Source organism: Mycteria americana, chromosome 14 (genome assembly GCF_035582795.1).
Source record: "Mycteria americana isolate JAX WOST 10 ecotype Jacksonville Zoo and Gardens chromosome 14, USCA_MyAme_1.0, whole genome shotgun sequence".
NCBI lineage: Eukaryota > Metazoa > Chordata > Aves > Ciconiiformes > Ciconiidae > Mycteria > Mycteria americana.
This window is the reverse complement of record NC_134378.1, coordinates 18,431,309-18,442,874: the sequence shown is the minus strand read 5'-3', so window position 1 is coordinate 18,442,874 and position 11,566 is coordinate 18,431,309. Positions and strand designations below refer to the sequence as shown.

Below are 11,566 nucleotides of genomic sequence, written 5' to 3'. Positions count from 1 at the left end.
TGCCCTGCAAACCCGTGCTGCAGCGATGCCAGCGGTGCGAGGAGGGTGTGCGGAGCAGCGGTGAGACAGGGCTCCAGCGGCAGCTGCTCCATCCCGGGCTGGGGCGTGAAGCAGTGACTGCAGCGACAAGTGGGGTGCAGAGGGGAGCAGGCGTCCAGCAGTGGGAGGGCAAGAGCCCCTCGCCCAGGTAATCGGTGCGGGCATAGGGGCAGCAGAGCAGCCCCTGATGGGGCCGTCCTCCCCCCTCATGGCACCGCGGCTGAGGGCAGCAGCCCACATCCTTTTCTGCCGGGTGCAGGCTCTCCCCGGCCCCACGGTCTCCCCGTGCAGAGGCTGCTCCCTTGGGGGCCGGGCCTGCTCCTCTGGGCTGCACAGCAGGGACCTGGAGCCAAAGAAGAGCCACCCCGTGTGCCCCTCCAGGCCACCAGCCATCTCTTTTCTTTAATTGATTGTAGAATGCAATTTACAAAGTACAAACTGCTGCCTATGCCAAGCTCTGCGTGTCCAGGCATAACTTAATTTCACAGTAAAATTTCAAATGCAATGAATGGCTTTTCCCAGCACCAGTCCGTGTCCAAGCCAAGAGCTTTGCTAGCTGGCTGCATGGGCTGTGCTGAGCAGCCCAGAAATGGCTCTTGCACTGCCCTGCAGAGCACGCAGCTCCCCAAGCCGACTGCCACGATGGCCACGGCAGCCCTGCCCGCGCTCATGTGGCTGATGCTGCCCGGGTCAGCTCAGCTGTGCGGGACCCATCACGGCTGCAGCCCAGTCTGCGGGGAGCCACGGGCCCTGACTCTCCACGCAGCCAGATGGATGCCGACCTTGCTGCAGGCGTCCCGTGTGATGCTGCCTCTCTGCGTGGCTCTCAGGGAGGTGTCCCAGCAGGGCTGGCCGGCGCTGCAGTGTCGGGGGCTCAGCTGAGAGCTGGTGCTCCTGCACTAGCTCCTTTCATGTCAGAGTTATAATTGCATGGTCAGGGTCTAGGAGGTTTGTACACACAGATGCATTAGTTCTGCATTTAGTGATATTTGAATAATTAGTGTCACATCAATTAGATCGGTTCTTGGATACTGTAGTGGTAAGTGCTGTGCAAAAGCCTCTGGGCTGCAGGATATGAGGAATCCCAACGGCAAGCGAGGCTGGTGGGGCTGGCGGGGATATCGAGTGCCGAGTGTGGCAGGGGTACGCGGCACATTTGTCCTTTGCAGGAGAGCGGCGAGGCCTGGGGCTCTCGAGGTGGTCGCGGCCTGGGGCTCTCGAGGTGGTCGCGGCCTGGGGCTGCTGTGCTGGGGGGACGCTGCCCTGGCTGCGCAGCATGGGGGTGCAGGTGTGTGCTCAGGGAGGTGCTGCCAATGTTGCAAACCTCTGAGCTCCTCAATGCCCAGTTGTCCCGTCATGGTGCTCCTCTGTGTCAAGCCACTCGCTGAGTACCGAGTTCAGCATCATCTGCCGCTTCCCTTAGCCCTTTGGGCGGCCGTTGCATGGCATGGACCTGCACGCATGGTGGATTTCCCGGCACAGTGCTGCCCGCCCTGACAGCTAACAGGGAGGAGGCTCAGGTGGGTCTGGGGCAGTGTGGAGAACCCCAGGGCTCATGTGCCTGCAATACAGATCAGCGCTGTCAGTCCTATCCCCGCTGCGGATTGTAGGCAGAGGTAATTTGCAGATGACAAATATCCCCAACAGTAAATATTTTTCCCACCCTCATCTTTCTACAAGCAGATAAGGTGGCAGCACTGTGGCAATACGATTGCTGGAGGGAGACAAACTCTTTGGCAGTCTTAAAAGTCTATTGTGTCCCCGCAATTATTTATAGATAAACAGAAGAAAGCCAATAAGCACAGAATGGAGCTGCAGAGCTGCATTTGTTATGATGATGTTGTTATCTCTCCCTCACACCCACACACGCACATCTCCAGTGCATGGAAACTTGCTGCTGGCAACAATTAAATCCCCATCCCATACGAGGCAGGGCAGGCTGGAGGTTTTGCTCCTCGCTCACTTGCTGCCAGTCTGTTTTCCCCCACAGCGACCCAACCGCACAACTCCTCCAGCAGCTTCTCACCCTCAGCCAAGCCAGGGAGCTGCAGCACCCGGAGTGCCGCAGGGTCCTGGGGCACCCACGCAGCAGCGTGGTCCCTCCTTGGGGCACCCTGGGGCTGCTGCATCTCTGTTCCTGGCAGCAGCGAGATGTAGAGACCAGGTGGCCTTCACCCCGGTAAACCAGCCCCCAGGGTGCTGGGTCCCTTGTGGTGAGGGGGGTCCTGGTGTTGCTTGCAGGGAGTGTGGGACAGGCTGGGTCCTCACCAGCTCGTGCAGCAGGGCCACAGGGTGCGGGTGCTCCCCACCGCTCAGAAGGGCGTGGGGGCGAGCCTGTTGGCTTTCCCTGCTCCACGCGGCCAGGACCTCCTCTCCTATCCCACACCACTGCCGAGGACAGAAACACGTGTGTTTGGAGGAAACCGTGTGAGGGATCTGGGATTAAACGATGTGGCAGGGAAGAGTGATGGAGAACGCTGCTAATGAGCGTGTTTCTTCAGCCTGTGGAGTGGAGATGCCAGGGAGTGAGAAACGCTGACTCCAGCGTGGGAAGGGGTCGGGAAGCACTGTGCTCTCCCCGTTCGGTGAGCGCTTGGAGAGGTCTCTGAGCTCTGTGGGAGTCTGCAGAGAGGGGCCAGGGGCCTGGCAGGGCTGGACCCACTGAAGGGGAGGGCAGGAAAGTTGCAGGCACAAGGCCTGGGGTGCCTCTGCGCTGGGCACTGGGGTCCCTGCGTGAGCTGTCGTTTGTGCAGCACTGGGGCCCTTGACCAGCCCAAGTCTCGCCATGTCCCAGGGTGCTGCACGGCATCGCCTGGCTCCCACTGGGGCAGGAGCCCCGCAGCTCCCCGGGGCACGCACAGTCACTGCTCCTCCCCGGGGCCACGGGTGCGGGGCTGGCCTGCATCCCTGCCAAGCGCTCAGCCGTATCTCTGTAGGACGTCCACCCGCGGAAAGCACCGGGATGAGCTCTCCAGCTGCGGACAGCATCCGAGGCAGTAACTGGGAGCCTGTGACTGGGATGATTTTTCATTGCTTCCTCATAATAAGAGGACAAGAGTAAGTGACTAGTACAGTTCGTTCACTCGGTAAAGATTTATACAATCACTTCATCCGGTAATTGGTATTCTGAGGAGAGAGGGAGCTGCAGCTCCAGCATCCGCCTCTATTTGTTTTCTCTCTGTCTTTCTCTCTTTCTCGCCCCTTTTCAGAATGAGTAATTCTGTCCCTCACAATCCCATTTAAACAGAGCATTTGTGAAGTGAATAATTAGTTACATTCAATTAGGTCTCATGCGCTCTCTCTTCTCACTTTGGGGGACAGACGCGCTAATGAGATGGCACATGTCTGACATGCGGGAGCAGGCATCAAACACGCTGTGTGCCAGCAGGGAGAGGTCAGCGCTGGGGGAGGCTGGGAGCCAGAGGGGCCAGCCCGCTGCCGTGGGGCAGCTGTGGGGAGACAGTCCTTTGGGGGCTGTTTGGGGTCAAAGGCTCCACATCTGTGGCCCATGTGATGCCAGCCCTCTCCACTGGCAGGGCCAGCAGCAAGTGGGGGCACGTCTGTCCCCAGGGCAGGTGGGGACCATCCTGCCGGCACTGCCGGGAGCACCGAGCCCTGAGAGGGAGAGCTGTTGATATGCTTTTATCTCCCTTATTAAACCTAACATTAAGTTTTAAGAGGAGCCTTAAATAATATGCCACTGCCTTTACAGTAAAAGTTGCTCCGTGTTCCAGCTGCTCCTGGCGCGGGGATTTATGGCCTTTCTTATGCCATGCTGCGTGCACTCGGGTGGCGGCGGGTCACAGGCTGCAGCTGCTCTCTGTACCTGAAGCCTGCGCTGGGCTCAGTGCCGCTGCGGTCCAGCCCCATGCCGGCGAGTCAGGGCCCGCAGCAGCTCCGCTGCTGCCACCCCCGGCACCCCATAGCGCTGCCCTGCAGTGAGACGGGCCCCACACGGTGCACGTGGCGACGGACTGGCAAGGCGAGGCGCGCTGAGCCTGCCTGCTGCAAGCAGCCCTGCCTGTACCCTCGGTCCCTGCGATGCAGGGTGAGGCCAGGGCACGGGCGGTGGGGCTGTGTCGGACTGGAGCCCACGTGCTCTCTCCGCGCAGGCAGGGTCTGCGGGTGGGAGCTGCCACACTGCCCGGCAGCCTCGGGGGACGCTGGCTGCAGGTGCAGGGGGAGCGCGCCCAGCCTCAGGGTGGGCTGGAGGCTGGGGGCCAGCGGCGGGAGGGTCTGGGCCCGCGGCAGGGATGGAGCACGGCTGACGGTGCCTCTTCCCGTCCCTCCTCTGGTGGGAGCATCTGTCCTGGCAGCACCCGTCCCCCCAGCAGCAGCGGCCGCAGGAGCGCTGGCAGGCGCCGGAGGAGCAGGGAGGCCTGAGGAGGGGCCGGCAGCGGCTGCGGGCCGCGCTGCCCACGCCCACTGGGAGAGAAATGAAGCTTGGCCACCGCTTCCGGGCAGCGGCGCGGCGGAGAACGACCGAGCCCGCCCGGTCCCGCCGCAGCGCCGTGGCGGAGCCGGGCGTGGGCGGCGTGGGCCGTTGCGGCGGCCGCGAGGGCGGCGGCTCCCCCCGCGGGTGGCTGCAGGCAGCGGGGCCGTGGCGGCGGCCGCGTGGGCTGCGCGGCACGTGGCCAGCAGCGCGCGCCCTCGCCTGCGCACGTGCCGTGGGTGCGCGGGCGCGCGCGCGGGTGGCGGGAGCGCGGAGCCCCACGCGGGGCGGGGCCGCGCTGGAGGCGGTGGCGGCCGGTCCCGCCCCGCGCCGGTCCCGCAGCTCCATCTCCCGGCCGCCGCGCGTCAGCGCCCGCCGCCTCGCCCGGTCCCGTCCCGTCCCGTCCCGTCCCCCCGGCCGAGCGAAGAGGGCTGCGGGCGCTGCCGGGACAGCGAGTCCTGCCTTTATTTGTGCCCGCGGAGCCCCGCTGCGCGGGCCCAACTCGGGGTGCCCGGCGGAGGGGCGGACCCGCGGGCTGCGGCCCTGCTCCAGGCTGCCCCGGGGCCCGGCTCCAGCACGGGGCCCTTGTGCGGGCGGCTGAGCTGTGCTCTGCCACGGCAGCCCCCCGCCAGCAGCCCACGCTCTCCCCCCGGCCCCCCGGCAGGCCCGGCTCTGCCGCGGGGTCTCCACGGGAGCGGCTGCGCTCTGCTCCACCGTGGCGGCCCTGGCCCGGCGGCCGCACCCGGCTCTGCCAGGGGTCAGCACGCGAGCAGCCGCGCTGTGCTCTGCCGCAGCACCCCAGGCGGGCAGTGGGACCGGGCTCGGCTCTGGCCTCCCGGTGCAGGCAGCTGAGCTTTGCTCTTGGGTGGCAGCCCTGGGTGCTGCTGTGGTATCCCCACGGGGGTGGTCGTGCCATGGACCACTGCAGCGTCACATCATTTACAGCCGGGCCAGATGCTACATTTCCTCCCCCAGTGGAGAGAGGACAGAGGAGACGGTGCTGGCCCCGGTCTGTGCTCCTGTTGGAAGCAGCGCCCCACACCCTCACAGCCTCTCCTGCTCCGAGATACGGCTCTCCTTGCCGTCCTCCTGGGCCACGGGCTGGCCCCCAAGCAGGGTCTCCTGCACAGGGATGAATTCCTCCTCCACCTCCACATCCACCTCGGTGGGCTGCCGTGTCTCGGGGCTCTCTCTGGGCTTCCCAGCCTCTCTCTGCACAGGGTCAGGGGCAAGGGTCAGGGGCAGGCAGCTACATCCCCCACCTCTGTGGCCACATCTTTCCACAGGCTCCTGCTACACTCCCATACAGGGCAGGGCCTCCCCCTGCGCAGGTCCCTCCTGCCTCAGCATTTGCCAGCAGCATCCCAGGGTTGCCCCAGCCCTTGTCCCGTCCCAGGCAGGCAGCCCTAGGACAGCCCCCACCCCTCCTGCCCTGCAGAGCCACAGTCCCTGCTCTGTTGCTGGCACATCGCTGGCTGTGCCAGCAGGGACCCCAACCCACTGCTGGAGGAGGGCTCTGGGCAGACTCACCTGCTTCTGCACCCGTCGCCTGGAATCTGGATGGAAAGAGGGACAGAGAAGGCAACAGTCGGGGGAGTGCCCCTGCCCTGCCCTGAGCTCTCAGGGGTCAGAGCCGGGGCTGGTGCTGCGGCACTGCAGGTCCTGGAGCTCACGTTGTGCCTGCTGCTGCCGCCAGGCTGGAGAGGCTGGGGGCCATGGCAGGGGAGCCGGGCTGGACCCACAGGGCACTGGCACTTTCCTCCAAGAGCTGGCCCAGCTTGGGCTGCAGCAGTGCAAACATGCCTGCTCCCGAGGACAGAGCCCACAGACCCAGCAGGGCAACGGGCTTGGGGAGCCATGCCCTGGCAGTGTCCCCAGAAGGGCTGCCCCACTCTCGGCAAAGCTGCCACCGTCCTCCCTGCTTGGCTCCTGGGCCCCGTACGGCTCCTCTGGCCAAGGCATTGCTTCCCGTGTCCCAGCCCCTTACCTGTGTGGACCAGGCAGTAGATGCAGATGCCCACGAGGCACGTGACGACCGCAGCAGTGATGGGGATCAGTACCGACAGCGAGGAGCGCCTGCCCGACTCTGCTGAGGGAGATGGGGTCAGCAAGGCACCCGCATGACGCTCCCACCAAGATGCCGAGTGCCCTGAGCTGCCTCTGCTTCAGGCCCAGTCCCACGGGGATCCCTCACCCGTTCAGAGAGGAGCAGGAAGGCATCATGCCAGCAGTGCAGTCAGACCCTCTTCTCCCCAAAACACCCACAGGCCAGGCCAGCTCCTCTGAGTGCTGCAGGAGCTGGAGCACCAGGAGATCTCTGCTCTGCACCAGCCCAGCCCGGGGCACCGGGCACTTACCGCAGATCACATCCGAGGTGTTCGTCCCTTTCACCTTCACCACCAGCCCCTTTTCCTCACAGCTGCAGGGAAGAATGAGACCATGTAACCGCAGCAGCAGCCTGAGCTGCTGAGCAGAGGCGGAAAGCCCCTGAGGAGGAAGGGCTGGGCAGCCACCAGCACTGCATGAGAAAGCGTCTTGTGCTGAGCCTGCCGGGCTCTGGAGGGGCATGTGGCCGGCCAGGGCCTGTGCTGCGTGACAGGGACACCAGGTACATAGCAGGGCCCCACCCCAGGGTCCTGGTCTGGAGTTGCTGAAACTGCTGAAGATAGGGACAAAGCACAGGAGGGAGCGGATATTTGAGACCTGCCCAGTCAGGAAGACCCTGGGGCTCGGGCACTGCAGCTATTGCAGAACAGCTTAGAGATGATTCGATGACAGGCTACAAGTGGCTCCGTGGGGAGGTAATTTCTGGGCACAGATAAAAGCAAAGTAAAATCCAGTGGCTGGCAGCTGAAGCGAGACTAATTCAGCCTGGAAATAAGGCTCACGTTTCTACCAGGGAGTGCAATTAACCCTCAAGCAGCTTTCTAAAGACAGGGACGACCTGCCAGCCCATGGCATCCTCAAAGCCAGACTCACCACAGAGAGGGCTGGTGCCTTGGCTGATGACTACAGCCAAGGAGTGTGCTGGGAGGCAGAGCCTGGACAGGGCATGGGGGGTCCCCATAGCCCCTCATCCCTTGCTCCCCAGTGCAGACGACAGCACAGACATCCCTGGAGGGGCCAGCGCTGTGCACATGCTGAGGGACAGTCACAAGGGCCTGGACGTCTGCCTCAAGCTCAGCCACACCGTCCTGGAGCTCACCACCCTCATAGCTCTGCTCCTGTCACTCCTACCCTATGCCAGCCTGATGCTGTGTCCCTCAGAGACCATCCTGGCCGCCCAGTCCCCAGGGTCCCCAAGGATGCTGGCAGCAGAGGATGTGCTTACAGGGACTGGGCACAGCTGGGGATGGGTGAAGGATGTGGTCAGCACTCAGACAATACCTTGTCCAGGGATGGCACGGCTCAGTTTTAGAAGAGACATTGGAGAAGGTGCCTTCTGCACAGGGCTCGCAGGGGGATGACATCCGGGCCACGGCCTTGGCTGGAGAGGAGCAGAGGTTGCAGGAAGGTCAGTACAGGCTGCAGGAGGGGAGGGGCTGTGGGGGTCAGGCGAGCAGCCCTCCCCGTGGCAATGCTGCCAGGCGCAGCGGCAGGCAGACAGAGCTCTCCCGAAGCCCTGCTAGGGGCACCCTGCTGGGGGAGTCCCCCTTTCCCTCAAGGACCTCGGCTCAATGCTGCCAGGGCACTGGTCCTGCTGAGAGGGAGGAGCTGGTCAGACTCACCTGCCACGAAGCCGAAGCCGTGCTGGCAGGGCTGGTTCTCCACGCAGGTCTGACAGCTGGTGTCAGAGCAGTGCATGCCAGCCCGGCACTGGCAGACCGTGTTGTGTGTTGCGTTCCCTTGCGTCTTCACGATGAGACCAGCGTCTGGGCAAAGGGAGCGTGGGCGAGGTGAGGCACTGGGTGGGTGAGCCTCGGGGGACACTGGCCCCCGCAGGCTGGGGCTGGTGGGCACAGGGAGCACTTACTGTCTTCACAGATATCATGGGGGGCACAGTGCCTCTCCTTGGTCCAGCTCTGCTGATAGTGTCCGCTCTCACAGCGGGTGCAGAAAGACTCTTCTGTGCCATCGCATTCAGAGACCAGCTTTTCCCCTGCAATAGAGGCTGGTGAGGAGGGGGCAAGGGGGCTTTCCCCCTCTCCAGGCAGCAGCTCTGCCAGCAGGACAGGGGAGCACTAGCAGCTGTGGATGCCAGGGCCACTGCAGCATGCTGCTCCGTAGCCTGATGCCGCTCCGGCAGCCAGGGCTGCAGGGGCCAGCTCGCCCGGTGGCTGCACACGCTGCACGAGGCCAGGTGGGGAGGGCTGCTGGGTGCTGGGGCAGGAGAGCAGGGGGGGCTGTTCACTGCCTCCAGCCCTCCAGGGACTGGCAAACGATCTGGCAGCGACAGCAGGAGCTGGCAAATACCATCACGATCTGGTAGTGCCAGTGGCAGCACTCTCCCCGCAAGCTGCCCATGCCATGGGGCCCTGTGGCTGCAGGAGCACAGAGTCCCAAGAGAGCTATGGCAGATTCAGTGAGGTCCAGGGGGTCTCCCAGGGCACCCACGAGGTCCCCAGTTGCTCTAGCACTGAGGTGACACAGGGAGGTGAAGCTGTCAGCACTGCTGGCAACAGGGTGGGGAGGGGCTCGGTCACACCAAGCTGGGCTTGCTCCGCTGTGGCCGGGCAGTGGGTCCTGGCACAGCTGGGCCCTGGGACACCAGGAAGGGGAAGGGGTCTCCGTACCTGGCTGACAGCGGTTGCAGCACTTGCCCTTATGTTCGTACTGCTTATCAAAGCATCTTATGGCGTCACCAGGCTCCCAGCACTGGAATAAACAAGACCCGCGAATTCATGCCGCTCCCCAGCGCTCCAGCACCGCCTCGCTTCTGCAAGCGCACGTGTGCTAACCTGCACGCTAACCCACATCCCAAGGTGAGGGCTTCCTCACACTGCTTTTCCCATGCCTGCGCTAACCACAGACCACAGCAGAGCCGCCTGCGCTGCCTGATGCCACCAGTGCTCTCTTTGAAGTGGGGTGGCAGTGATTCCGGTAGGGTGGCCCCATGTTTCCCCAGATTTCCTAAGAGATGCTGATCTCACATCGCCCCGTGCCCCTGCCAAAAGTGCTGCAGACCTGGGCAGGGGTGTTAACCGAGCCTCCTGTGCCCAGAGCACTGCCAGCCCCTTCCCAAGGCTGACGCACCAGCCCTGGGGGGCAGGAAAGCCCCAGGGAAGTACATCATCCATGCAACGTCAGCCAGGACCCTTCCTTGCTCCTCCGAGCAGGGGGCTGTGTGACCAGGGAAGGGTGGAGAGGAGGCAGGGAAGCAGATCTCAGGCCAGCCTGGGTGCAGGAGGACACCCACAGCATCATACCCTCGCACAGAGCAAGCCCCGTGCTGCCCGTCCCCAGCAGCCTGGCGGTTCCCGGCAGACCCGCCTGAGCCTGGCTGTCCCGGGGAGCGGGACCGGGGCTCCGGCAGAGCCCCGGAGCGAGATGCCGCGGGCCAGCAGAGAGGGAGGGCCAGGCACAAGGGCTGCTGCGGCCCAGCACGGCCGGGTGCTGCAGACCCCCCCGGGAGCCCTCGGGCAGCCCCGGCTCGACGGGGCAGCGATGGGGCTGCGGGGCACCGCCAGGTCTGACCTGGGGACGCCCGACCCGGCAGAAGGGGAACCGGCCCTGCCGTCACACACGCCTGACGCTGGGCAGAAAGGGAAGTGAAAGGGGCGCAGGCAGGCCCGTCACTGTGCCCTCGCAGCCTCCCAGCGCCCGACCCGTGCCCCGGGCTGGGGGGACCCCGGCCGAGGGCCCAGGCTGCACCCAGGGCGGCAGAGCCCCAGGGCTCGACGCTGCCCGTGGGGACCTGCGCCCTGTCCCCGGCCTGGCACGGGACCTGGCACAGGACCGGGCTCCACGCCCTCGCGTGGAAAGCGAAAGCGAGGGGGGGCTGAGGGGCCCGCGGGCAGAGACCTGCCCTGCCCTGCCCTGCCGCCTCCTCCTCCCCGCATCCGCGCTCCCGGGCGGGGGGTCCCGGGGGAGGCCGGACCCGGCCGGCTGGGCACGGCTCAGGCTGCGCGGGGCGGCAGCGCTGTCGGGGCGGCAGCGCTGTCGGGGCTTCCTCCGCCGCCGCCCCGGGCACGGCTGCGGCCGTGGGCCTCCCGCAGGGGCGGGCCGCGCCAAGGGGACGGGCCAGAGCGGCCGGACCGTGCTTCTTCCCGGAAAGCCCGGCGGCCGCGGCCGGGGCTCTGCCCCGAGAGAGGGAGGAAGGAAGAGAGGGAGGAAGGGAGCGGGAGCAGCCCCAGCCCCAGGAGCAGCCGCAGCCCCAGCCCCGGGAGCAGCCCCAGCCCCAGCCCCAGCCCCACTCACGCCCAGCAGCACCACGCCGAGGAACCCCAACAGCCCGAGCCGCTTCATCGCGCTGCACCCCGCGCCGCGGCCGCCCGCCCTATAACTCTTCGTCCCGTTCCCGCCCAGGAAGGGGGCGTTGGGCCGCCCGCCGCCGCCCCCGGGGCTTCCCCGCCAGCGCCCGGCCGGGGTGGGGTGAGGGGCAGCTCCCCGCCAGCCCTTCCGCGCCCCGGGCCCACCCGAGCCCCGCGGTGCCGGCCCGGGCCCCAGCCTGGCCCGCCCGCGATGCTCGGGCGGGGGCGCCGCGGGAAGGGCGCCCGCCCCGGCCTCTCCTGCCGCCGTCCCTGCTGGGACACCCAGGCCCCGGGCCCCCGCCCGCCACCCGGGGTCTCGGCAGAGCCGCTGGGGCCGGGGGTCTGTGCGCGGCGTCTCGCTGGCGCTGGCGGTGGGAAGCTGACCGCTGCCAGGTCCCTGCCAGCCCATAGAGCCGCTGCCCGGCCTGCGCCTTCCCGGGTGAACGAGGTGCAGGCAGGGGCAGGAGTCAGCTGTGGACCATGGCGAGGAAAGGTTTTGTTCTGGGCCTGCTAGAAGGGGCCTCAAAGTCCTGAGGCAGAAGTTCGAGGTTTCACTTCATTTTCCTAACGTAACGCAGAGCTGTGGCCCCGGAGACCCCCTCATCGCTGCCCACGGGCCCTGGCCTCTGCACGGAGTCCCCACAAATACGTCAGCCCAGAAATGGGAAGGGGCAAAAGCGCTGGA

General features: G+C 65.7%; 1 protein-coding gene across 4 annotated transcripts; it reads right to left on the bottom strand.

Moving 5' to 3' along the window:
* Positions 1–1,247: 1,247 nt before the first annotated feature.
* Positions 1,248–10,943, bottom strand: CD40 (CD40 molecule). 4 transcript variants are annotated; one of them, XM_075517256.1, is made up of 9 exons: positions 10,829–10,943; positions 9,205–9,286; positions 8,445–8,570; positions 8,200–8,343; positions 7,859–7,958; positions 6,829–6,890; positions 6,459–6,560; positions 6,002–6,027; positions 1,248–1,600 (listed from the first exon to the last, which is right to left on the bottom strand). In XM_075517256.1, exons 1-9 carry the CDS (start codon positions 10,874–10,876, stop codon positions 1,556–1,558), a joined length of 735 nt encoding a protein of 244 aa, XP_075373371.1. In that variant the 5' UTR covers positions 10,877–10,943; the 3' UTR covers positions 1,248–1,555. The 4 variants fall into 4 exon arrangements, with proteins under 4 accessions (XP_075373371.1, XP_075373372.1, XP_075373368.1 ...); XM_075517257.1 differs by having other exon boundaries at positions 6,459–6,557; XM_075517253.1 differs by lacking the exon at positions 1,248–1,600 and adding an exon at positions 5,243–5,683 and having other exon boundaries at positions 10,829–10,942.
* Positions 10,944–11,566: the final 623 nt, after the last annotated feature.